The sequence below is a fragment of the Doryrhamphus excisus genome, chromosome 15, assembly GCF_030265055.1.
Source record: "Doryrhamphus excisus isolate RoL2022-K1 chromosome 15, RoL_Dexc_1.0, whole genome shotgun sequence".
Taxonomy (NCBI): domain Eukaryota; kingdom Metazoa; phylum Chordata; class Actinopteri; order Syngnathiformes; family Syngnathidae; genus Doryrhamphus; species Doryrhamphus excisus.
In genome coordinates this window covers 13,809,465-13,837,217 of record NC_080480.1, presented here as the reverse complement: position 1 = coordinate 13,837,217, position 27,753 = coordinate 13,809,465, and the positions used below count along the sequence as shown (strand labels likewise).

Genomic DNA, 27,753 nt, shown 5'->3' with positions numbered 1-27,753 from the left:
TGACACTGTCTAACCATAATGATGCATCTACTCCACCCCCCACCCCCACCCCACACCCAACTATAGAATAAAGACACCGCCTCCATGCGCAAAATGTTGCGTTCTTTACGCACGCCTTAAAACATACAATAGTCCCCCCCTCCCTCTATCTCCCACTTCACGCATTCGCCTTGTGGGCTGTTCGCGGGCACACCCCTTCTCCCCAAACCCCCGTTCACTCACCGTCTATTGCCGACACAGTTCCCGATGGACGTGTGCGTGGTTCCGTGGAAGGAGGACGGCCAGGACATCCGCGACTTCTTCAACCCGGGCCGGTCGCTCGTGTCCACGGCGTCCGAGCGCTCCATGTGCCGGTGGTGGTGCCGGTCGGTGTCGGAGTAGCCCCGGTGCTTGATCTTGATAGGGGTCCGGGGTTGCCTCCAGAGGTGCTGCGGAGGCTTGAGGGTGGCTTGTCCTTCGCGGGGGACCGGCAGGGAGAGGGACAGGCTTTTCTTGGAGCATGGTGGCGCTTCCATTATAGTGCAAAAAAAAATAAAGAACAATTAATCAGCTTCTTTTTTTTAAGTTAACGCAGGACTAATATGGCTTTTGTGTCAAACATAAAACACGACGTCTCACGCTCAAAAAGTCCATGACTAAATAACATGGAACATAATCACAGTGCTTATAATGTAGCAACTAAAAAAAAATATTATTTTTTAATCTAGCAGTTCTGGGTTCTCAGCAGTCCAGAATTGAGACCAGGAGGCGCAGCTTCTCCTGAACTTTAACGCCTCGTCTTCTTTCATTGTGTCGCTTTAAGGAGAATAAATGGATTTATTGCTTCTTCTTTTTTGTTTTTCCTTTCACTTATTGCAAACAGGCGCCGTGACTGCTGCAACCCCCGGATATGGTCGTGCGTCCTGGCGCCGCGAATAAGTCTCCTCGGGTCCCTCCATGAAGACACGGAGATGAATGCACTTTTTAAACGGGCGTCCCTCCTCAGTCCATCAGGATTGGACGTGTCCGGACAAGCGCCGCATTCCCGGTTGATGTCTTCTTGACCATCCAGATTCCCTCTCCTTACAGGTTGGGAGCATCCTCACACACACACACAAAAAGGAGGTTCTTCTTCTTCTTCTTCTTCTTTCTTTTTCAGTGTGGCTCCTCCATTATGTCCTCCTCATCCTCACTGCTCACTGCTGGAGCTGGCTTCCTCCTTATCCTCCTCTCTCTCTTTCTCTCTCTCTCACTCTCTCTCTCTCTGTGTGCTGGCCTTCATACTGGTTGGCTGCTTGGTTGTTCTCCTCCATGATTTGTCAGCTCATCCATTGTCGATTTATGTCTTAATTTTTTGTAGTTTTTAATCCCTCTCAGTGCATTCCCCTTGACAGAAAACAAATGCTAATGTTGCTCAAATGGTTGTGTCACAAAAGCGAGGCTGTTGCGGCTGTAGACAACTGTCATCACCCCCCCCCCCCCCCCGCCCCCCATCTGGCTGATTTGCTTTATGTGTTGAACGGTTACCAAGCGTGATGAATTGGAGAAATGGTATGATAGCCATTTAACAGGAAATTAAACTACAGTGTAGTGTGTCCTGGTTGCTCAGTACAATATGGCTCAAGTATTGGTTGTCTTTAGGTGAAGAGACTCATTCATTCATTTTCTACCGCTTTTCCTCATGAGGGTTGCGAAGGGTGCTGGAGCCTATCCCAGCTGTCTTCGGACAGCTTCTGGACTGGTGGTCAGCCAATCACAGGGCACATATAGACAAACAACCATTCACACTCACATTCATACCTATGGACAATTTGGAGTTGCTAATTAACCTAGCATGTTTTTGGAATGTGGGAGGAAACCGGAGTACCCGGAGAAAACCCACGCATGTACAATGAGAACATGCAAACTCCACACAAAGATGGCATAGAGTGGAATTGAACTCGGCTCTCCTAGCTGTGAGGTCTGCGCGCTAACCACTCGACCGCCATGCAGCCTGGATATATCATAATAATGCAATATTCCCTCTAATATGTCATCTTTCACTCTATAAAATTCAAACCGTCTATAAGAGGTTTGCAGCATTTCTTGCTTTCTAACTGTAATAAAAAGAAGCATTTCTTTTGTCATGTATTCCTCTACATTTTCTGTGAACGCATTTGTAAGGTTGTATTTTATATCATTGTTTTATTTAGGGGCTGCACGGCGGTCGAGTGGACCTCACAGCTAGGAGACCCGAGTTCAATTCCACCATCGGCCATCTCTGTGTGGAGTTTGCATGTTCTCCCCGTGCATGCGTGGGTTTTCTCCGGGTACTCCGGTTTTCCTCCCACATTCCAAAAACATGCTAGGTTAATTAGCGACTCCAAATTGTCCATAGGTATGAATGTGAGTGTGAATGGTTGTTTGTCTATATGTGCTCTGTGATTGGCCGGCCACCAGTCCAGGGTGTACCCCGCCTCTCAATAACCTGAAATAAAAGCAATTGTATAAGATCGACACATTTTATAGATAATTTGAGACTTTTTGTCTGTATTTGCCTCAAAACTGAATTATTATTCTTTGTCTCATGTACTTGAGTCCACAAAGGGTCATAAGCGGTTGAAAATGAATGAATGAATGATATTAGCTACGCTAATTTGCCATGCTTTTATTTTGAATCTTATTTTGCACTGAACAGGAAGTCAATGCTGTGTAGGTTTCATTTGTGCATAGGTATGAATGCGAGTGTGAATGGTTGTTTGTCTATATGTGCCCTGTGATTGGCTGGCGACAAGTCCAGGGTGTACCCCGCCTATGTTTATTTAGCGGTTAGCTTCTTTTTACGCTTGAATGATAGTTAAGAAGTCGACGCCCGCATCTCCATTTCATTTACACGCTTTATCAAGGCTGACTATAATATTGTGACGGTGGATCAGTGAGCAGAAATATGTACTGTATCGATTCGCCCTTTGACCATCCTCATGAGCAGCCTCCCTCATCCTCCATCTTGTATAAGCTATCTAAATCAATAAGTCTTGCTTCTGTTGACGATGATAATCCTCATTTTTGTGGGGCAAAGGTGTTGTTTAAAAGTGGAACAGTAAGAATTGCGGATGAAATAACAGACTTGTGACTGGCAGCGTTCCACTCAAGCGGCAACTGTACCATTACACCAACAGGAAGTGACAGGTGTATCATTGTGTATATGTTATTATCATTATATCTGTTCTTCGGCTGAGTGCTGTCAATCATTGCCGCGACAAGCTCGGTGTCTGATTTCTCGTTTTTTTTTTTTTTTTTCCCTGCCTCGGGCTGACTTGGTGCGCTATGCCTCACAGCAGCGATGTACCCTCCCCCCTTTAAGATCATGGGACCCCACAGCGCGTGTTCGACATGAAGGGAGGGGTACCCCTGGGCGGGCGCTAATACTTTGGTGAACCATAAATGCGGCAGCTAATATCGCTATTTAATTAACCAATTGCCGGGTGCACCTGCTACAAAAGCAAGTAACCAATATACTTGCACATAATGACGATTCCCTATCCACTTTCTCATGCACTCCAGATCATTATATTCTATATATCCTTTTTGTTGGAAATAAACACCCCGGCGGTAATTGTGATTTACTTTAAGTATGCAGAAGGTGGTGCAAATCTCAGTTCCCCAAGGACCCGTTAAGCTAATTAGGCGGCGCCCCCAAGAGGCGCGGAGGCCACCTACCTTGAAGTGTACCAGCAGGACATACGGCGATGCGTTCAGGGAGTTAAACACACGGTCCAAGTCCTCCTTATCGTGCTTCCGCTGCTTTGGAGAAATGAAATCAGAAGGGAATGAAAGAACGTGACCTGAAAGAAATCAAATGAGATTAAATTCTTTAAAAAATATATATAAAAATATAAGCATAAACAAATATGTTTACCCCTAAAATTCAAGGAAAAAGCAACAATGGCGTGTTCCATCGTGTGTAATGACGTCCATTCCAGCCTCCACAGTCTAATTAATGGAGTTACTTAACCATTGACACTCTGAGGGATTGTACCCCCCTTCGTTCCATCTCTCAGTTGAAATTAAATCATTATTTTTATTTTGTGCTCATGTCCAATTGCCAGCAGCAGCATCAATACGGCGCTGCTGCCGCACTTTCTCTTTTGATGGCAATGGAAAGGAAAAGAAAAACGGTTTCATTAGTGGAGGAAAGACAAATTATGGCGCATATATAAAGAGACTATATGTTTCCACCTGTGAAGAGTACATACACCTTTTCAGTTTATGATCCAAATTTTATATACAATATTTAATTTTATTTAAATATTGAATATTTTTTAAAGAAATAATAATAATGAAACTAATAATTTATTGTGAAAATTATTCAGTCAATAATAATAATCAATCAATAATTATCAAATCAAATATATACATAAAAGGAAAATTTATTGCAGATTAAAAGTTAATTTAATAAAATGAATATTAAGATTTTATTAAAAATTTGAAATAGTAAAGACTATAAATAATATTAGAAACTAACAAAAGTTGCAATTTTATGAAATTTAGGTTGCGTAAAATTTTTGTATATTTTGCTAATCAAGTAAAAAATACTATGAGAATAAAGACATAATATCAATGCAAAATTTTAAACCCTTTGTATTGAGTTGTGGACTCCTATAGAGCAGCTCCACACAATAACCACAACAGAAAGCGTTCTAGTTCTTCTAGAATCTGCACCTATTCAGCTGGTTCCCACGAAAACAGACTGTTTTAATGTATTCAACTCACGGCCCGCCTCCAGACACGCCCACTCTGCTTTGGTTGGTCACACTCCTGAGTGCAAAGAAAGAATTCCGGTTGGTGCTGCTAGCTGTTTAGTTGATAATAAACAGCGATTTATCTTCTTCAAATGTCGGCTTTTAACATACAAACATATGTGCTCGATCCCGAATCCGATCCGGAAATAGAGACTGGACAAATTTCTCATGAAAAGAGGCTACTTCAATTGTAAGTAGCTTTAGCATTTTAGCGTTGGGTTTTCTACAGCATCTGTAAGGTTTAATGTGTTTTGCGGGACTACCAGTACTAATACAAGGCTATTAGCAACCTTGTTTCCTGTATGCTATAATGCTACACAGACAAGCGCTTTTGTTCAATGACTTACACAAAATAAACACAAAAATAAGACACTGATAAACTGTTACTTACCGCTTGCTCTTGTGACTCTTCCACGCGGCCAAGTAACGTTGGAAAAGCATCAAGTTTGTGGGCTAGGCCAGCTGCAAACTGGCTCATGTTCACAAAACAGTACAGTGTAAAATGCCGTTAACAGATTAAAATGCATTTCTTTTACTGGTCGGGAATCACCCACTTTGTCTTTAGGAATTGTAAACAAATGTAGCTTTCCCTTTTCGAGGCATTGCTAGCAAGTAAACTGCTTGAAGGAAAGCAGAGAGTTTACATATAAGGAAGTCTGTCCCTCTGTGACATCACAAAAGAACAGTTTGACCACACCTTTTAAAACTGTTTTTAGTGTTTTGAGCTATCAGAAACGTCTTTCAGAATTAAACTTTGGCATCGTTTAATACTGGAATACAACATTTTAACTACATTTATAGGTCAGAAAAGTGGTAAAAAAGCATAATAGGTCTCCTTTAAATATAAAAAATAGCATATCTACATGGCGGACCCCACATCTTTTGATTTTCCAGTGTGTGGCCTTCGGTGGGAACAGTTGAAAAGCGAATAGAAACAAAAAACAAGCTAGGACAAGTCAAGAGAAACGGTCTTTGCTATGAAATGAATATCCTGTAGGTAGGCAGAGAAACAAGTGAAACCGAAACAACCTTGACCGTGAAGGAAGGGAAACATGCTTTTGTCTTCAAATGTTGACATACTCGCCAGGAAGGTAATCGAATCTTTTACTTTGTCAGAGCTAATACTCCAACCACTTTGTCTTTAGGAATTGTAAACAAATGTAGCTTTCCCTTTTCGAGGCATTGCTAGCAAGTAAACAGCTTGAAGGAAAGCAGAGAGTTTACATATAAGGAAGTCTGTCCCTCTGTGACATCACAAAGGAAGAGTTTGACCACGCCTTTTAAAACTGAGCGTTTTGAGCTATCAGAAACGTCTTTCAGAATTAAACTTTGGCATCGTTTAACACGGGAATACAACATTTTAACTACATTTATAGGTCAGAAAAGTGAAAAAAAAGCATAATAGGTCTTCTTTAAATATAAAAAAACCTGCATATTATGGCGGACCCCACATCTTTTGATTTTCCAGTATGTGGCCTTCGGTGGGAACAGTTGAAAGGCGAATAGAAACAAAAAACAAGCTAGGACAAGGCAAGAGAAACGGTCTTTGCTACGAAATGAATATCCTGTAGGTAGGCAGAGAAACAAGTGAAACCGAAACAATCTTGACCGTGAAGGAAGGGAAACATGCTTTTGTCTTCAAAATGTTGACATGCTCGGCAGGAAGGTAATCGAATCTTTTACTTTGTCAGAGCTAATACTCCAACCACTTTGTCTTTAGGAATTGTAAACAAATGTAGCTTTCCCTTTTCGAGGCATTGCTAGCAAGTAAACAGCTTGAAGGAAGGCAGAGAGTTTACATATAAGGAAGTCTGTCCCTCTGTGACATCACAAAGGAAGAGTTTGACCACGCCTTTTAAAACTGAGTGTTTTGAGCTATCAGAAACGTCTTTCAGAATTAAACTTTGGCATCGTTTAACACGGGAATACAACATTTTAACTACATTTATAGGTCAGAAAAGTGAAAAAAAGCATAATATGTCTCCTTTAAATATAAAAAAATAGCATATCTACATGGCGGACCCCACATCTTTTGATTTTCCAGTATGTGGCCTTCGGTGGGAACTGTTGAAAGGTGAATAGAAACAATAAACAAGCTAGGACAAGGCAAGAGAAACGGTCTTTGCTACGAAATGAATATCCTGTAGGTAGGCAGAGAAACAAGTGAAGAGCTTGTCAGAGCTAATACTCCATGACTGCGCCAGTCATGAAAGGCTTCATAAAAGAAGGTTCCTCTTCTTCAGCGAGCCAAGATTTATCAGCATCCCACGGCTTTCCCGACCTTATGTGCTCGCATCGGGGGCAAATAATTGAAATGTCAAGCGGCCTCTGTATTTGTGGTCCACTGAATGTTTTATAAATAATATCTGTGAAGGGGATTCTCAATCATATGAGTCATTGGCTGTCCTGGGCAAGTTCAGCTGACCTTCTGTGGATGTTATGAATAATGCATCCGTGTCAGCGTGGCTTTATTGAGAGAAGGGTACCGACTCCGATACGCCGCAATTAGCCTAAAGTGGATGATTTGACAGGTTAAAGTGAAAGCCGGCCGGTGGACGGGTGGGTGGGTGGAACCATGCCAGACAGAGATGGGGGTAAAAGAGAATGCTGGGAATGTCGGGAATGGATGGGTCTGCTCTGTGCCGGAGGAGAGCTATGAAATATTAACGCTTCACGCTAGTCTGGTGCACTTGAGGGACGGGTGTTGACGTGAGCATTCCTGAGATTTTACACATCTGGATGTCTTTCCGAGGTACAATGAAGCGCCTCTTTCGGAAAAAACGCAAGTGTTAGTTACTCGCCGTACTGTTTTTTTTTTTTTTTTTTTACAACGAACCAATCAGCGCTACTACTGCTGGCTCAGCAGTTTTCTTCTTACCGCTGTTACATTCGGTTTGGTTTCTGCTGAGGTGTTCAATATACTTGACCGTTCCACTTTCTCATGCACGCCAAATCATTATTAACTCATTCAATGATCCCGAGAATGCATTTAAAGCGTTTTTTTTTTTTATGTTCCACTAATGCAGTGGTGGGCAAACTACTGCCCGAGGCCATATTCGGCACACTAAAAAAAAAAAAAATTACATAGTTTGATGTGGTCTGAAATGGACATGAGAACATACAGCTGATCGTATAACACTTTTAAATTAACAAAAATGTATGTGAAACAACCCTTTTTTGTGTTGTTGTCATATTTACAAAAGGCTGTTTTTTTTTAGTCGGGAACTGATATTTTCCTGAAACTGACCTATGTTCTACTGCTGATTACTAAAAAACAGAAAAAGATAGAAACAAACTTTGTCTTGACAAAATGTGAGAGTCTAATCTTTGTTGGAATGTTTGTTTATTTTTACTTTTTTATTTTAACTTATTTTAATTTAACTTTTTATTTAACTAACTTATTTTTTTATTTAACTTTTTTTGTCTTGATATTTTAACTTTTTTATTTAACTTTTTTGTTTTGATATTTTAACTTTTTTGTCTTGATATTTTAACGTTTTAAAACGTTTTTGTCTTGATATTTTAACTTTTATTTTAATTTTTTTTATTTAACTTTTTTTGTCTTGATATTTAAACTTTATTATTTTAACTTATTTTAACTTTTTTTATTTAACTTATTTTTACTTTTTTTATTTAACTTTTTTTGTCTTGATATTTAAACTTTTTTTATTTTAACTTATAACTTTTTTTATTTAACTTTTTTGTATTTATATTTTAATTTTAGGTAATATTTTATATTTTAGGTAATATATTCAGCTTTGAGAACTATAATAGTTTTCTATGTGGTCATAATTTTGGGTTGACTGGAATAGATTCATTGGATGTATATGATTTCCAGTTAAAGGTTTTATGATGGCCACGGTTTGACCCTGGAACAGATTATTTCTTATTTTTCATCGTTTCCAATCGCAAAATCCAAACAAACTGGGAGTTTGAGGAGTGTTCTAGAAAAAAAACTGTTTGACTTTGGAGCTTCCACTGTCGTCTTCATCCAGTCTGATGACCACTGAGTCCCGAGGAGGGAGTACGCATGTCATGCAGCGTCCACGGGGGCCAGGCAGGGTTTCACTTCGGGGACCTCTGATGACGCCGTAACTTGATTTCAGAGCTTCCAGAAACTTCCTGCTAATGGCGTCGTGGGGCTAAAACCAGAAACCGGAGATGGGAGGGCCAGCATCTGAGTGACCACAGCTGCTTTTTTTCTCTGCCCTTGTTTGATTCCCGGTTACAGGACACCATCCACAGTGGGATGGATCTACAGTATTTCAGGGGCATAAGTATTTGGACATACTGTTGGTCTTGGATTTTTTTTAAAATAGTGGGGACTTGTGTAGATGTTCGGAGTGTCCTTCAGTGTCGGGGGTCGGGTGTGGGGGTGGCACATACTAGGCCGGGCTGGGTGGTGGGGTGGCTTGGTTCTCCCGGTTGTGCCCATTTGCCATTGTGGGTGTGTGTGGTCTCTCGTTGGTTGTGCGGACACCCGAGACTTTACCTCCATTGGCAGGCGGTCAAAAGTATTTGGACGTGATTAGGAAAATAAAAGCATCCCTTCTCCATCTCGTGTACTTTGACAGCGAGTACACGTGAATTTGCGAGACAGACGAAAGAAGAAATAAACATCTACAACTTTCAATTCTGTCGGCAGTCACCCAAAAATATCAAACACACACACACACACACACACACACACACACACACTCACGTAGAGTGTTTTGACAATATGAGGTAATTGCATGCTGATGGTGTGCCAGACAAGTGGCAGCCAAGGAAATAAGAGGAAGGAGTGCAAGTGAAAACTATTAATATTGAGGACACCGTCATAAGGGAAAGGGGGGTTAGGAGTGGGGGGGGGCAAGAAGTAGCTAGAGGAGAATATTTTTCTTGTATTATTTTTCTTATGATGATTGCATAGTGGAATGATTGGGCTTCATCTCTTTGTGTTTATACGCTGGAGCTTGAAACGACAGCCTCAGGAAAGACATTTTAGGCAATTGGGCGGGGGGGGGGGGGTCTCCTCACGGAGTATGATACTGCAGTGTCCAGCAAAAGCAACAGGGTACGCAAACGTGAGCCTAGATATGTATTTTAATAAGCATTCGGGTCGGTTACCATTCATTGAGCTATATCTATTCTGCCTAGCAACAAGTGAGTAGGCAAAAAAAAACTACAAACTCGGGCTGAACGATTAAGAAAAATAACATTTAATCATCCTAGCTTTATGATATAAATGAAAAAGCATAATAGTTTGAACTTTTTTTAAAGTTGCAGACTCCTATAGAGCAGCTACACACAATAACCAGCACAAAAAGCTTTCTTAGATCTTCCAGAATCTGCACCTATTCGGCTGGATTTCTTGCTTCCTGCCAAAACGGTCTGTTTTAATGTATTCCACCCATGGCCCGCCCACAGATTGGTCACACTCCCTAGTGCTTACAAGGACTTCCTGTTTGTGCTAGCAGTGAACGCAACATTATAGGAGTTGATAATAAATGTTGATTTATCTTTTAAAAATGTCGACTTTTAACATACAGCCGAATACGATCCGGAAGTCGACTACAGTCGGAAGTTTCTCACAAAAAGAGGTTACTTCAAGACGTCTCTCAATGGTAAGTAGCTTTAGCATTTTAGCGTTGGGTTTTCGACAGCATAGCTAACATCTAATGTGGCCACTAATTGTCGGCGATGCTCACTAGGGGACGGGGAACAGCAAGGAAGGGGGTGTCGACTGGAATGCTAATAATGTTGCAGCAAGAGTCCTTGTGTAGAACAACTGCATGCGTTATGATTTTGCGAAAATAAAAAAATAATATACATCATCACTAAGTGGTTTGACATTTCTATCACTAAAAACAAAGCAAAAAAAAAAAGAAAAGCAAAAGATATTGCTGTCCAATCTAGAACCGCAGCCCCCGCAAAAGTGCCGGCAGCACTCATGCAGCCCCCAGATCATGATACTTGACATGTTTGTGAATTGATGCTACAGTATATGATTGGAACTGTCCTCATATTTAATATTTAAGGTCCTCCTGGTGTATGTAAAAGTGGTTTTAAAGGCTTTGCTACACATCTTAAAGCCTGCCAACTTATTCACCAGTCAGCTACAGAAGTGACCGTAAGCTAGACGTGACCGTAATGTTAGCACCGTAGCTCACATGCTAGTATTGCTAACATTTGTGTTAGCAATCATTACTAAGTGGTTTGACATTTCTATCATTAAAAACAAAGCCAAAAAAAAAAATGATTGCTGTCCAATCTAGAACCGCAGCCCCCGCAAAAGTGCCGGCAGCACTCATGCAGCAGCCAGATCATGATACTTGACATGTTTGTGAATTGATGCTACAGTATATGATTGGAAGTGTCCTCACATTTAATATTTAATGCCCTCCTGGTGCATAAGATGTATCATAAGGACAATCCAAAAGCGAATGGAGAGGCAGCGACTGCTAGCTTCCCTCCATGCTGTGCAGTTTAATGGAGTGTTTGTCACTGAGGGGAAGTGGGCTGTTTCCCTCTGACTAATCCTGCTATAAACAGCCTTGCTCACATACGCCACTTGCATACATTTTTAGCATTTTTTTTAGGCACTAAAAAGGCGCAGTAAATCATCAGCGCTCCATCTCGGGGCATAAAAGACGGGAGAAATGACATGCGGCAGGCATAAAGTAACAACTTTTGCTTTGTTAGCGATAACATTGTCGGGGTTTCTAGGGAGCGCTTCCTCGCTATATTGGGGGGGACGGGCGGCAGCAGTGTCAGTGTCGCAGGGTGACTGTGTGGGCGGGAATATAAAATGCGCCTGGCACGCCGTCCACCGGGAGTCTTCTGAGTAGACGGGCTGCAGCAATGACAACAACAAAGCCTGACCCGAGACCAAATAGATTACAGGAAGAATAAAACCAAGCAAAAATGCATTAAAGGGACACTTTTTTTTAATAGTGCTCTCTAATGTGTGTCCCTAGAGCGGGGGTGTCCACTTACTGATAAATCAAACAATAGACGGGCTACTTTGATATTCTATTCTATATTTTAGACAGCCTGTATCTCAGCTTTGTGATAGGTAAAAAAAAACAAAACAAAAGTATTAGCTCATTCGCTACCAGACGTTCAGGTTTTATTTATTTTTTTGCAAGATGCACAAATATGACGATACAACTCCACAATAGACGCGAGGAATTTTGTCGATAATTCACAATTCTTATGCGAAACACACATATCTTTTCCATGCATTATAACATGACAAAACTAGTTAATTTCAGCTAGCTAACAATGCTGTCATTGGGATACATCTATTTCGACTGAAGAAAAAAAAAACTTAACATTTTGATATACATGCATTAACACGTACACTGATGATAACACGTAATATTTGCAGTATTTTGTCGTATTTTGGTGATTTAAAACACTCCCGAAATGTATTTCCTCCTGGAGGACAACTATGTAACATTTGTGTTAGCAATAGTATTAGCTCATTTGCTACCAAACTTACAGGTTTTATTTTTTTTTTTCGCAAGATGCACAAATATGACGATACAACTCCACAATAGAAGCGAGGAATTTTGCCGATCATTCACAATCCTTATGCGAAACACGCATATCTTTCCCGTGCATTATAACATGACAAAACAAGTTAATTTCAGCTAGCTAACAATGCTGTCATTGGGATATACCTATTTCGACTGAAGAAAAAAAAATTCAAATTTTGATATACATGCATTAACACGTAATATTTGCAGTACCTTGTTGTATTTTGAGGATTTAAAATACTACCGAAACTTATTTCCTCCCGGAAGACAGCTATAAAAAAGCAGTTTTAAAGGCTTCGCTACACATCTTAAACTAAAGCCTGCCTACTTATTCACCAGTCGGCTAAAGAAGTTTGGGGGGGGGGGGGGGGGGCTAGGTAGGTATGATCACTGTTTGATCAACGACTAAGCTAGATGTGACCGTAATGTTAGCACTGTAGCTCACATGCTAGCATCGCTAACGTTTGTGTCCTCGTTGTTTATTATATAGAGAACCTGTTATGTTGTTAAAGTGTATTGTATTGTAGGTTAGAGAGAGAGGGGTGTGGTCAATCAGCTCATTTGCATTAAAGCTACAGACACTAAATTGCAGTATCACGGCTAGATTTTGGACAACCCATTATTATGGAACCCCAGACTAACTACCCTCATATCTGTTGGTATTTTCAGTGGGCCCCAACAGAAAAAAAAAACTTTAATCATCCTTCCTCGGGGAAAATGAGATCTGCTTACTGCCTCTTTGGCCATCAACACCTCTCAGTGTGAGAGAATGAAGGTGGCCTGAAGGGGGGGTTCGTCTCACCGTGCGGCCAATCATGTAGACAGACAGCCTCAATCTGTATAAAAACTCATTTAAGCCTTGCGACGTTACCTCTGGGCTCCTTCACAAGCAGACAGAAAATGTCTGAGCCGAAATTAAAGTAAAATGTCATCAGGCAATGACCGTCTTGACATTTTTTTTTTTTTTTTTTGAAGCCACTGGTTGTTTCAGGCAATTATTCATCCCTCCTACCAACAACATGCTGCTAAATATTCATACATGCCCCCCCCCCTTGCACTAATGGGCCCATTTGAGACGCCTGCAAGCCAATGCCTGATAACGAGGTGTGTAAAAAATACACAAACACACACACACACACAGGCAAGGGCACCTCAAGCAGAAGCGCAGGCAGGCAGATGTTTCACTTCAACGACAACTTGTTTACTTTGTGCTTCTTTTTGGGAGAGTGCATCAGTTCCGCTTAATTATGCCATAATTTCTGTTTTTAGGCTCCACTCTTCACTTGTTACACACAATGCTCAAACACAAATAGAAATGGGTCAAACTGACCACCATCTATTAAATATAAATGAAATGTTTGAAGTCAGAATAACATTGTTATGGTAGTTTTTTTTGTGCCTTGTAATATTCAAACGTTCATGCAATTAGTTAAAATCAAAAATCAGTAAAATGTCAAAACAATAAATGGCTCAGACCATGGCCGCAGAGGGCTGGATCTTTACAAAAATGCTGATTTTTGGGCAATGAGAGGGGAAAAATCATTTGCATCAACATTCACCTAATTAAAATTTGTAAGAACAAAACAATCATCATTTTATAGCCTTTAATTGGTTTTAGAAATGAGAGAGCCTTGTAGACATACTGTAACAACCCTAAAGTCACATTTACACTCCTACTATTCATTAAGTTATGTTGCAAATTGTGCTGCAGGGGCTTAAGATGGCCACTAGCTCACGAATTAGCAAGCTAACCAGTTAGCCTTGAATTTTTCTAATTTTTCTTCTAAACTTTCATTCATTCATTTTCTACCGCTTATCCTCACGAGGGTTGCGGGGGGTGCTGGAGGGTCTTCGAACAAGAGGCTAGTCGCCAGCCAATCACACGGCACATATAGACAAACAACCATTCACACTCACATTCATACCTATGGACAATTTGGAGTCGCTAATTAACCTAGCATGTTTTTGGAAACCGAAGTCCCCAGAGAAAACATGCACAGGGAGAACATGCAAACTCCACACAGAGATGGATGAGGGTGGGATTGAACCCAGGTCTCCCAGCTGTGAGGTCCATGCACTAACCACTCAACTGCCATGCAGCCCTCTTCTAAACTTAAGCTAAAAAAAAAAAAAAACAACTTACCACTTCCACACGGGATCAGAGGAGAACCCACCCAATCTATCATATGGGACATGCAGTGTTAAGATAATGTAAGGTATTTCAATGTTTTGTGTCATGACTGCCACCTAGCGACCAGTACGCTACATAGTACATAAAGCAATCAGCATCGTATAGCAAAGGAAGCACTGTATTGACTGTACTGCACCCAGGTAAGGTATAAAAGTACTAAAATCAGTGTAACAAATGTGGTATGAATTTAAAGCAATGGCAACAATTTTGCACAAGGGGGCCCCCTACAGGCGGAAGTTATTTCTAAGCCAGCATGACAATGAGTGGGCGCTTTTTTTCCCCACAACTTTGAATTGTGGTGCTAACATTAGCTAGGGGCTCCTGGCTGGTCCACTATAAATGGTTAAAAAGTAGGTGATGGGCGGTTGCCAAGGCAACACCACACCTTGTCCTCCAAGTGATTTTGCCTTCAAAGTATTTTTTTTTTTTTTTTTACATAGTGTGGCTTTAAAGTCATTGAAATGAATTGACTGACAGCAGCATGCGTTTAAATAACATTTACTTCTCTCTCTCTCTCTCTCTCTCTCTCTAACACATAGGAGACAGCAGTTACAATCCAGTCAATCAAGATGAATGACCATCCAAACGTCAGCCTGCTACAAATTATTCATAAGCAGCGGAACAAGAGAGAGCGAGATCAAACTATTTACACAGCAAATAAAAAGACAAATCAGTAATTGTAGCTGGAAGCCAACACTGGGCAGGCTCGGGATACTAAAAAGGAGGTAATGAGTTCTCACAATCAAACTAAAATTTAAAATAAAAGCATTAAAAAAAAAATATATGTACACACAAAAAAAAAAAAAAAAGACTCCTGCCTGGATTCTTCGAACGAACACGTAAAACGTACACGACACCACAGACACCAGTGCTCTCAGTGGAGGGAGAGAGGAAAAAACGAGACTAAACAAAACAATCCAAACGGGTGCCGATCAAAAGACAAAACAACGTGGAAAGTTTTAAAGTTTGAGAATATTTTTTTTTTTGGTAGAAATGTGGTGGATGGAAAGGAAGGTGACAAGGCAACCAAGGTGAGGAAACGTAACACGAGGGTCCATTTCAAGTGTGGAGCCTTCGACGCAAACACATGCACGTCGCTTTTGTAACTGGCACTGAAATGTCGAACACCGTCACAACTGGCCAAAGTCAACTTACACGCCATAAAAAGGAAAAAAAAGTGTGACATTAGCGTTATTAACTACTTTTTTTGTTTGTTTTAATTCCCTGCATGTAAACATTTTACTCTCGACAGGAAACCAAAAGCGCAATAAAAAAATATTTAAAAAAAAAAAGTTAAAAGAATTAATTTAGCAACACACTAAAATTATATACACACACACACAAACACAAAAATGGAAGGACCGTCCCCGGGGGACGCGTTCACTAGAAGAGTTCCCGTCACATCCTGGCTTCTTGTGGCGACATTTTCTTGTTTTGTTCTGTTTTTTTTTTTTGTTTATTTTTGTTTAGAAGATGCGCTTGCGCTTCAGGTAGGAGTCGGCGTAATGCCCCCCCAGGCCCTGGGAGTGCTGGCCCACGTAGCCGCCTTCTGGGCTCGGCTCCGGAGACGGGATGAGGCGGGACAAGACGCGCTTGTGGCTACCAATGGGAGTCTGAAGTAGGGGGGTGGAGGCATGAGTTAGTGGATATAAAAAAGAGCAATACTTCGTTGGAGGGAGGGGGGGGGGAGGAAATGTGGGTCCGGACAAAAACGGTGGGAAAATCCGAAGAAATTCTCTTCACTATAAAATCATAGCAAAATACATCTTCGATTCCGGCATCTCCCGTCAGGCGTCAGGTTCATTTTCCTAACTGGCAGGGTGTCCGTTTCTTCATTTACTATCGTCATTTTTTTAAACAAAACATTTATTTTTGACTTATATTTTGAATATATTGTGCAGTACTTAGCTGCAACCAGTAGAGGCGCCATTTAGTCGTTTTTAAAACAAGGACACATGACATCAGCAATAGGATGCTGATTAGTATTTCTTAAAAACAAAATGTCCCCATATTATGCAAAAAAGTTATTTTTTTTATATTGTGTTTTAGAGCATATTTTGCCCATTCTGTCTGGGTCTCTTTATGAGCACCCAACGTGAGGAAAAAAAAGGCACTTCCTGTACTTCTTTACTCCATTTTTAAGAGAAGACGCTGGCTTTTGAAGTGACTTTTTCATGACATGAAGGACAAAACCTTCCTCCTTTTTTTACCCACCATTTTTACCATAAAAACCAGGCTTCGCTACACATCTTAATGTGCCTGGTACTAAGTCAGTCAGAGAGCTCCAGTTATTGGAGATGTTTGCAGTTAAAAAAAAAAGTTATTTTGCTAGTGGTGCTAATGTTTGTGTGAACGAACACAGCTCATTAGCATCAAAGCTAAAGTTTAAAAGGAGGTTTTAAAACTGTCCAAATAAGCATCAAGGCTGAATTGTAGACTATAAAGTTATTCTACATTATTGTGGGCACCTCTGACACATATTTAAAAAACAGTTTGGGGGGAAATAAAAACCCAAATATGGGCCCTTTAAAAGTGAAGGTTTATGTTGACTTCTCAAACTAATTAAAAGTCTACCTTTTACTGAGTGTTGTTATTATTTACAAAATAAAAAGGTTACCTTCATCGTGTTCCCAAGGCCTGGAGGGTAGCTGGATGTGTGACTCAGAGGAGGCATCCCAACAGCCTGATGAGGAAAAAAAACATTATTTCGTGGGACATGCATATCTATAAATCTATAAATTGAGCTCCAATCATGACAGAATATGGACTTTTTACCTTGCAGCCCCATTGCAAGTACACTGAGAAAAAGAATCGAACTAAAACATTAAAAAGCCACAAGCTTTTGACTCACCCTATTGAGCTGGCTAGGATGGAGGCTGCCATTCATGGAGGCATCGGGCCCTGAGCTGAAATACGAGGACAGGGGAGGGCTCGGGGGGTAAGTGAAGTGCCTTTGGCTGTAGTCTGACGGACAAGAGAGCTGCAGCGAGAAAATAAAAAAGTATTACTACCAAGCGGCGGCCATTTCACCTCATTCATCTCATGAGCAAACACGGACCTGCTGTCCGAACCCTGCCAAGTCGCCAATGTGGTGGTTCTCCTGCTCCTCGTACAAGTGCTGCAGCTCATCCTGACAACAAACATAAACAAACACAATGAACAAGAGTAGAACGATACCAGGGTATATGTATAAATATTCGACTCCTGACCTGATGGAGAGGAGGGTACTCGGCACCGTATGACTCCTGGTAGCGCAGGCTGTAGTTGGGCTGCATGTGCTGGTTGGACACGTTGGTTAGCGTGGGTCTCTTCCTGTACGGGTGAGGTCTGCAGTTGGGGCCTGCAAGAGTGGGAGTGGAAAGTAGGCGCGCGTGAGAGGTTGCACACCGCCACCTTTGTGTGCGCTGTGACTCACCTGAAGGAAATGCATGGTTGACGGCGAGAAAGGAACTCTGGGAAGGAGTCACATCTTTAGGCGGATCTCCGAGTATGGAGACCTGGAGGAGATGAAACAATTACGTGAATTCCCTCATTTATCACAGTTAATTAATCACAGTTAATTTGTGATAAGTGAATTTCCGCAATTTATTATAAATTGAATATTTTAGTAGCATAGAAGGGCGGCATAGTGGTCAAGTGGTTAGCGCGCAGACCTCACAGCTAGGAGACCAGGGTTCAATTCCACCCTCGGATGGAGTTTGCATGTTCTCCCCGTGCATGCGTGGGTTTTCTCCGGGTACTCCGGTTTCCTCCCACATTCCAAAAACATGCTAGGTTAATTGGCGACTCCAAATTGTCCATAGGTATGAATGTGAGTGTGAATGGTTGTTTGTCTATATGTGCCCTGTGATTGGCTGGCGACCAGTCCAGGGTGTACCCCGCCTCTCGCCCGAAGACAGCTGGGATAGGCTCCAGCACCCCCCGCGACCCTCATGAGGAAAAGCGGTAGAAAATGAATAGCATAGAAAATCAGTTTGTGACATTTTTTTTAACATTAGAGCACTCTAGACATAAAATAACACCCCTATAGTCACTTTTACACTCTGATACCCCAATATGATAGCCAAGTCTAAGTAAATAAGCCATTTAAGACAAATCAGATTCATGTGTTACGATAAATGTGTCCCTCTCAAGGACCTGAGTGACAGGAAATGAACAACAAATAATAAAAATAACTAATAAATAAATAAACATCTCAGTTGTATAACCATTAGACAAATTGTCATTTCTATAAGCACCACTTTAGCTTTGATGGTGACTGTATTTCAACCAATTGTGATCATATTATATTCATATGCTTGTCGGCCCCATAAAGATATGTTCCAAATTACAGCAGGTGTTTTGTATAACCCATTTAGCCACGTGAAAAAATTGGAGGTTTAAAAATAGCACCGAGGTGTCGTGCATTTGTCAGAAAAATAATAGCACAGGCAACACAGTAGGGGTGCACGTTTTGACGAATGATCACCCTTTCGTGTGCATCAGTTCAGAAGTACAAGATGAATGTGTGCTAGAAGACAAGAGCATGTTTTCCCTGTTTTAATCTAGGCTACTTTAAAAAAAAAAAAAAAAACACACATCAGGTGGTTGGGAGTTTGTAGACAGAAATCTGTTTTGGATTAGCAGCCATCAAAGTGTCATGTGACCTCACCCCCTGAGCCGCGAGGCCGTCCGGCCCCATCATGCCGCTCATCATTGGCACGGATAGACCCTGCAGAGTGGGAGAGGGAGTCTGCGGGAAGCTGGGCGACTCCTGATCCCTGCCCACAGATCTACCTAGGGATGCGGGCTTCAGTGGGGCTAGGGGATCAGTCTGAAGGCCAAGACCTGAGACCACACCACACACACACACAAAAGTAAAATTTAAGTTATTTTCGAAATTAATCCACTGGGTCACATTCAAAGAAGGGACCGTGCGCCGATGTCGGACCTTGGGGCAGCTCTCCAAGCAGATGGACTCCCTGCTGGACAGGCAAAGAGGCCAGAGGATTCTCCGCCATGAGTCCTGCCTGCTGGGCAAAAAGGAGGCAGAGCGGAGGTTTAGTGTCAAAGGAAGGTCATAAAGAAGCTTGGATTGCAGCACTCCAGCGGCAGAAGGCATCAAGCGTCACGTCAAACGTGAAAAAAAAATGAAAACCCACAAAAACATTACAGTCTTACCTCAAGGAGCCATAGAATTGAAATAAAAGCAGACATATGACATGTGACACTCACCAGTCACAACATTAGGCACATGGACAATCTAGTAGGAACCAATACTAGCACTCAATGTTGAAAATTATGACTCCTGTTAGTGCCCCCCCCATCAAAGAAGCAACCAAAATATCAGTAAAGCCATCAATACAATACACAATAATAAACATGTAAAAGCTAATATTGCAATAGAGCGCATGGTATTGGATCTCATTAGACGCAGCACAGGTGTGCCTAGTGAGCGCATGTTACAGTTGGTATGTTGCATTAAGGTGTTTTAAAAGGACACAAGAAGAAGAAAACACTTCACACTTCCTGGCGCAAACACCATTAGCACTCAGACAAAGCACAAAAGGGGGGGGTCGTTACTGTGCAGCACCTGAGCCCAAAGAAGAGGATTTCCCAGAAAGGCTTGCTGGTGGCAAAGTGGGAAGGAGAGTAGTGCATAAGTGAGTAAAAAGGGAACAAATCAAAACTGTGTTTTGAGTACCGGTGGAGGAGGAGGAGGAAGCTTCTGAAGGAGCAACTGGAGCAGCACGCTGGGGAGGGCCGGGTTGGCGAGCAGCGGCACGGCGGGGGCCGCCCCGAGAAGACCTGCGAGCGCAGAGGGGCGTCAGGTATGTGGTGCAGAGCTACAGTAATCATCGAGAAGAAGAACTCATCACCTTGTTTGTTGTGGCCATGGGACAGCGGGTTGAGCAACATCTTGAGGGCAGCTGGGTTGTTGAGGCCTGTGAGGATCTGCATGGCAGTGGGGTCCGGGAGGAGACCTTTGCCCCTGTTCACAGCCTGGGAAGGGAGATACCGAATTAAGACCAGATAACGTACACTACATTTTAATATACTTTTTAAAAAAATATACAACATTAAGGCAGAGTGCATTATATTTTAATATCATTTTTTAAACATACAACATAAAGGGTGACTACACTATTTTAGTATGATTTCTTGTAAATATACAAACCTCATATTACCTATATACACATCATAAGGTGGCCAGAAATATTTCAATATTGAACAAAGAAAAATTTGTTCTCAATCAGAAATCACTCTCTTATTGCTCTCTCGTTCTACCATATCTTACTTGTTGTGTGGAAATATGTGCTAATAACTATAAAAGCAATCTATGTAGTAATGTACTGCAAAAAAGGTCAGTAAGGATAATTCATAATGCCGCCTACAGAGAACATACTAACTCCTTATTTCTAAAAATCACAAATACTTCAACTTGCTGATATAGTCCATCTTCAAACAGCTAAAATAAGGCTAAAAATAACCAATTAGCTAAAAATGTCATCCAATACTTCTCTACACGAACTACATTTGAAACACTTATATGCTAGGACTATGTTAAAAAGCCATAGCATTTCAGTATGTGGAATCAAACTATTGTCACTATATTGACAGTTACTATGGTACCTATTATGTCATTGGATGGTCATATCACCTCGTACTTCGGTACAGGACAAAAAAAATGTTGTTTTTTTTTTAAACGTAAACTACATTAGGAAAGCAGGAAGTGAACAAATGTAACAGTTACTGATTGTAAAATTACCAGATGGAGGGGTAGGATTTAATAAGCTTTGCTTCTTCCTACTCCTTTTAGACATGTGGAACTGTGAACTGATTATGTGATGCATTCAATTGTGATCTGATGCATGTTCAAATTAAATAAAACCATTACAACATTAATGTGGAGTACCCTCAGAATATATATTATATGATATATGGCGTTTTTAATGTTGGTGTTCAGCAATTCTGTACATTACCATGGTCTGGGCAGCAATGAGAGCAGCAAGCATGCTGCGTCCGGGTAGTCCGGGGGCACAGAAGGATGCCCTGATGTGCATTCCGCCCAGCAGCCTGCCGTCTGCAAGCTGCTGAGCCTCCTCGGCCATCTCAGCTGTGGCGAACTCCAGCACCGCAAACCGACGAAAACTTCCATCTTGTCCCTGAGCCAACTGGGGTGGGGGTAAAAAAAAAAAAAAAGGCAAATCACAGTAAAATTCAAGCACTCTGGGCTTTGTTCAGCTTTGTCACCAGCACAATACCAGCACGCTCTGCCTTTAACACAAGGGACTGCACACACGCCCTCACATTCAATTCACAATGTATGGGACATGAGACACAAGTGCTTAGCATTGTGGCTGAAAGGACGCCATTACTCAAACAAAATACACATGATCCTTATTCAAATGCCACAGTTTAAGAGGAAAAAGTCTGGAATCACCCGAAGGTCACGGGCCAGGGGCTTTGTGTTAAAAAGACTCTCATTCCAGAAAAGTCTACTGCATGACACCACCTGGGGGAGTCAGGTGGTCATCACCATAGAAACCAGCAATGCTCCCAGTGGACATGAAATCTGGGGTAAAGGTGAATGGCAGTGACAGATTTGTCATTTTTGTCTTTTTTTTTTTTTAAATGATACACTACTCACAAGTTATTAAGATATTGTCACTCGGGTGAATTTTCAGGATGAATCTAAAATCTCAAAACTTTTGAATGTCCAGCTGTTGGCAACATACGTGCGTTCCATCCATCCATCCGTTTTCTATGCTGCTTATCCGCAATAGTGTCACGGGTATGCTGGAGCCTATCCCAGCTGTCTTTGGGCGAGAGGCGGGGTACACCCTTTTAAACTTTTCTTATGTTTTTATCTTTTTAGCCCTATTTTTTTATGCTTTTAGTTTTTAGCTTTTTTACTCCAGTATTTTCTCAGGGGGGGGGGGGGGGGGGTCCTACACATTGGGGGCTGAGTCGGGTCTGCTGAGGGGGTGCCATCCTTGGGTCCCTTCGACCCGGCCGGCCGGGGGTTCCTCCCTTTAATGTGGGGGTCCGCCTGTCTGTCGGAGTCGGGGGGCCCGGTTGCTGGTCCCCCAATGGCACGACCTGCGGCTCCTCCCAGTGTGGACGTCCCCAAAGGTGGTGTTTCCTTGATCCTCAGTACCATGCCATGTCTCCCTACTGTGTGTGTGGGTGGGTGTGTGGGTGGGTGTCTAGTATGGAGGGTGGGAGAAAGGTTTTTCCTTTTAACTGTGGTAATTGTTTTTAATTCTGTAAAGCACTTTGTGTTGCATGTCTTTGCAGGAAAAGTGCTATACAAATAAAGTTGATTTGGACTATTCGCCAACCAATCGCAGGGCACATATAGACAATCATTATGTTATATTACATAAATCAACAACTTAAAGGGGCTTTAACAGCGCCTGATGCAACTATTCCATGAGGTGTGCTCATATGGTGACCCTGACCTGGCAGAAGACTGGCGGTTGGGTGTCGGCCAACGCGTTGCATAGGTCCTGAGCGGTCATCAGACTCTGAGGCAGGCGGTCCACGCAAAGACACTTTGAGTGCAGCAGCGGGTACGTGAGCGAGCCCACCTCGGTCCAGTGCACGTAGAGCATGCGCGAGCCCAGCTGCTTGCCGAGGAGCTCCGACTTGGCCCGGGCCGCCGAGTCCTTCTTCATGTACTCCACAAAGCCGTAGCCCTTGGAGTGGCCGCTGGACGCCCGGTACACCAGGAAGCAGCGCTCCAGGTTGCCGAAAGGCCGCACCAGCTCTTCAAACTGCTGCTGGGTGAAGGAGCGCGGCAGGTTGGCGATGCACAGTAGGGCGTCGGTCGGCTGCAGCTGCACAGAGATCTCCCGCTCGCGGAGCACGTGTTGGTGAAAGTCCTTGATGGCGCTCTGCGCCTGTTCCCCATTGAGCAAGGTCACGAAGGCTGAAAGGTGATGATGACAAATTTGTCACAAACTCTTAAAAGTTAAATCCTCTATATACAATTTGCAATTTCATATTTCTGCTAGAGGCAGCTTTTTCCCGCTGATTACAGAGTCGCCACAGCAGATCTTTTGATCCGCATTCTGATTTTGGCCTGAGCACTTTATATTCCGGATGCCCTTCCTGACGAATACCATGCTTACTAGTGGACTGTTTTAGGTCTAAACACCAACCTGTGCCCTTGTATTTGTCCACAAAGCAGTACTTCAGGTCATAGTTGGCCAGCAGCTCATGGACTTCCTGGAATTGAGAAAGCAAAATCAATAATTAATAATTTAATTAAGACATAACATATATTAATTCGGTGCCACTTAATCTTTAGGGTCACGGGGGTGTGCTGGAGCTTATCCCAGCAGACCATGCACAAGGAAAACATAGAAACGCCACACAGAGATTCGAACCCAGACCTTCCAGATCTCATGTTAGGCCATGCGCGGCTCCAAGATAACACATTGAAAAAAAAAATTGATAAAAAAAAAAAACTCTACATATCTAGGGTGTCTGTTTATAATTGAAGTGTCAATGTAAAAAAAAAAAATTAAGCATAAATATTAATGAAATATAAAACTTCACAAGCTTTGAAGTAACAGATTATCATAGGACAAACTACAAAGCAAAAATCCATATTCTTGTCAAGCTGTACAACACAAACTTACACATAAGATATACAAATGTAAAAAAATATATTATGTTTATTGTGATTTAAAAAAAAAGATCTCGTGCTATGAATCAATGTATAGTATAAGTGGCTGGCCCCCACCAGGCACCTGCTGATAGCAGGGGGTGGATGACAGACCCTTTGTGCGAGGAGAAAATGTTCTACGCTGCGTTTGTCCATTCACAAACGCACGGCGATGCTGCCTAGCACTTTCTGAAGCGTTTTGTCTCGGCACCTTCCACCTTTTGTTACAAAATACACTCGCATCTCGAACTACCACCCATCACCCACCCCCACTATTCTGGACAATGGTATCGCCCAACGCTCTGCACGAGTCAGGCACGTTCCAAAAAGGGGTTACAAAAAATATAAATAATTATACACAAAACACACAAAATAATTTTTAAAATGTGTTCAAATGTACTAGTAGGCTGTGACTAAAGATAAATGCTTCAAAACGGGTGACTGCCAGCAGTCTAAAATTGAAATCACCATCGTGGACTTTCGCCAAGGCCTAATGACTGACGGGTCAAACAGGCCACAGGGGACCACAATGACAGTTAACTGACCGACTAGGATTTAAATAAATAAAGTCAAAAAACAAATTAACACGAATTTTAAATAACACAAACTACAACCATGTTGTTCGCCATCTTTGATAAGAAAGTCGTTTTGGAAATAATTAGTGCCAATTGATGTTAACAGGTTGTGTTTACTGGCTAGCAAGCTAACAAGCGTAGCATTGCTATGCTAATGTTAGCTACTCAATCACTTTTTTTTTAAATATTTACAAAAAGTTTAAACTCATACCTGGTTGGTGATGTCGCATGGTAAATTTTTAATGATAATCTTCCTGCGGTTGTAAAACTCCCGGCGAGTTCGCTCCAAGCGGCTCCTAATCTCTTCGGGGCTCAGAGGTGTCAAGTCTTCATCCGCCCTCCGCTGACCCTCGCGTGCCGTAGAGGGGACCTCCTCGCCGGCTTCCAGCAGCTCTGGGGGCCGCCGGCGGTCTCCGGGCCTCCACTTGTCGCGGTCGGCTGAGAGGTCATACTTTTCGTGAAGCGGACGAGAGGCGAAGCTGAGCGCGGTGTCTGTGTTGTCTTCTTTGGCGTTTGAGCTCACAGACACGACGGCCGCCATCACTCGACTTGGTGGAAGTTTAGTTTAGCTGCTTTGAAAACTCACTCGCCTTTGAGCAGTTTAAACAATACACGCGTGGCCTCTATGTCGCCTCTGATTGGATAGAACGTGAGTGACGTAGATGGGTGGAGCTACGACTCCGAGGTCCAACTTCCAACCGGAAGTGTACATCTAGGAACGCCCTGCTATTCAAATTAAATGTCCCACATTATAAAAACACGCACAAAAAATGTATAAACTTTATTCACTGGTGTAAGAAATTATTGTCTTATACAAAATCAAATTCACACTTAAACATAACAACATAAAACAACACTATTCATACTTACAATTGACACTTCCCCATTATTTTTAACACAGCAGTTGAGTACATAAAAACACATGTTCCCACTCTTCTTTTGTTGTTTTGTCTTATGTAAGATTCTGTGATTATATGTGTGGAAAAAAAATACTTATTTAATTGGTAACTGCTCTGGCGTGGAGAAGGGGTAGGATTTAATATTTAATAAGCTTTGCTTCTTCCTGCTCCTTTTCAGACATGTGTAGTAATGAGGTGTTGTGTGTGTGTGTGTATATATATATATATAAAATGTAAGATTCTGTGATTATATGTGTGGAAAAAATCACTTAGTGAATTGGTATAAATGCTCTGGCATGGAGAAGGGGTAGGATTTAATAACCTTTGCTTCTTCCTGCTCCTTTTCAGACATGTGTAGTAATGAGGTGTTGTGTGCCAGTGTGTGTGTGTGTGTGTGTGTGTATGTGTATATATATATATATATACAATATTGTTTATTGTGTGTGTGTGTGTATGTATATATATATATATATATATATATATATATATATATATATATATATACAATATTGTTTATTGTGTGTGTGTGTGTGTGTATGTATATATATATATATGTACAGTGAAGAAAATAAGTATTTGAACACCCTGCTATTTTGCTATTTCTCCCACTTAGAAATCATGGAGGGGTCTGAAATTTTCATCGTAGGTGCATGTCCACTGTGAGAGAGATAAACTAAAAAGAAAAATCCAGAAATCACAATGCATGATTTTTTTAACAATTTATTTGTGTGATACAGCTGCTAATAAGTATTTGAACACCTGAGAAAATGAATGTTAATATTTGGTACAGTAGCCTTTGTTTGCTATTACAGAGGTCAAACGTTTCCTGTAGTTTTTCACCAGGTTTGCACACACTGCAGGAGGGATCTTGGCCCACTCCTCCACACAGATCTTCTCTAGATCAGTCAGGTTTCTGGGCTGTCGCTGAGAAACACGGAGTTTGAGCTCCCTCCAAAGATTTTCGATTGGGTTCAGGTCTGGAGACTGGCTGGGCCATGCTAGAACCTTGATATGCTTCTTACGGAGCCACTCCTTGGTTTTCCTGGCTGTGTGCTTCGGGTCGTTGTCGTGTTGGAAGACCCAGCCACGACCCATCTTCAATGCTCTGACAGAGGGAAGGAGGTTGTTCCCCAAAATCTCACAATACACGGCCCCAGTCATCCTCTCTTTAATGCAGTGCACTCGTCCTGTCCCATGTGCAGAAAAACACCCCCAAAGCATGATGCTACCACCCCCATGCTTCACAGTAGGGATGGTGTTCTTCGGATTGTACTCTTCATTCTTCTTCCTCCAAACACGCTTATTGGAATTATGACCAAAAAGTTCTATTTTGGTCTCATCTGACCATAAAACTTTCTCCCATGACTCCTCTGTATCATCCAAATGGTCATATGCAAACTTAAGACGGGCCTTGACATGTGCTGGTTTAAGCAGGGGAACCTTTCGTGCCATGCATGATTTCACATCATGACGTCTTAGTGTATTACCTACAGTAACCTTGGAAACGGTGGTCCCAGCTCTTTTCAGGTCATTGACCAAGTCCTGTCGTGTAGTTCTGGGCTGATTCCTCACCTTTCTTAGAATCATTGAGACCCCACGAGGTGATATCTTGCATGGGGCTCCACTCCGATTGAGATTGACCGTCATGTTTAGCTTCTTCCATTTTCTAATGATAGCTCCAACAGTGGACCTTTTTTCACCAAGCTGCTTGGTAATTGCTCCGTAGCCCTTTCCAGCCTTGTGGAGGTGTACAATTTTGTCTCTGGTGTCTTTGGACAGCTCTTTGGTCTTCGCCATGTTACAAGTTAAAGTCTTACTGATTGTATGGGGTGGACAGGTGTCTTTATGCAGCTAACGACCTCAAACAGGTGCATCTGATTCAGGATGATACATGGAGTGCAGGTGGACTTCTAATGGGCAGACTAACAGGTCTTTCAGGGTCAGAATTCTAGATGATACACAGGTGTTCAAATACTTATTTGCAGCTGTATCACACAAATAAATTGTTAAAAAATCATGCATTGTGATTTCTGGATTTTTCTTTTTAGTTTATCTCTCTCACAGTGGACATGCACCTACGATGAAAATTTCAGACCCCTCCATGATTTCTAAGTGGGAGAAATAGCAAAATAGCAGGGTGTTCAAATACT

At 41.9% G+C, this 27,753-nt stretch overlaps 2 protein-coding genes and 1 long non-coding RNA gene across 7 annotated transcripts in view; 1 reads left to right on the top strand and 2 right to left on the bottom strand.

The window, feature by feature from the left end:
- Window positions 1-15,618, bottom strand: part of pde4a (phosphodiesterase 4A, cAMP-specific) — a 76,998-nt gene extending 61,380 nt beyond the window's left edge. For 2 of the 4 annotated variants that reach the window (XM_058049104.1, XM_058049105.1), the window contains exon 1: window positions 223-1,437. In XM_058049104.1, coding sequence (XP_057905087.1) covers window positions 223-515 — 293 coding nt within the window. In that variant the 5' untranslated portion in view covers window positions 516-1,437. Of the gene's footprint in view, window positions 1-222; window positions 1,438-3,678; window positions 4,320-4,731 lie in introns of those variants that run through there. The other 2 variants (XM_058049108.1, XM_058049109.1) reach the window with 2 other exon arrangements.
- LOC131103142 (uncharacterized) lies at window positions 899-15,258 on the top strand. The gene is made up of 2 exons (XR_009119563.1): window positions 899-1,068; window positions 15,014-15,258. It is a non-coding gene; the product is annotated as an uncharacterized LOC131103142 (long non-coding RNA).
- Window positions 15,619-15,758: 140 nt separating the features above from the next.
- On the bottom strand, window positions 15,759-25,332 carry raver1 (ribonucleoprotein, PTB-binding 1). 2 transcript variants are annotated; one of them, XM_058049112.1, is made up of 14 exons: window positions 24,916-25,332; window positions 23,621-23,687; window positions 22,919-23,388; window positions 21,437-21,628; window positions 20,333-20,456; window positions 20,158-20,261; window positions 19,405-19,486; window positions 19,126-19,301; window positions 17,890-17,971; window positions 17,684-17,814; window positions 17,533-17,604; window positions 17,326-17,454; window positions 17,092-17,157; window positions 15,759-16,087 (listed from the first exon to the last, which is right to left on the bottom strand). In XM_058049112.1, the coding sequence occupies exons 1-14, from the start codon at window positions 25,243-25,245 to the stop codon at window positions 15,941-15,943; spliced, it is 2,172 nt and encodes a 723-aa protein (XP_057905095.1). In that variant the 5' UTR covers window positions 25,246-25,332; the 3' UTR covers window positions 15,759-15,940. The 2 variants fall into 2 exon arrangements, with proteins under 2 accessions (XP_057905095.1, XP_057905096.1); XM_058049113.1 differs by having other exon boundaries at window positions 19,405-19,483.
- Between the last annotated feature and the right edge of the window lie 2,421 nt (window positions 25,333-27,753).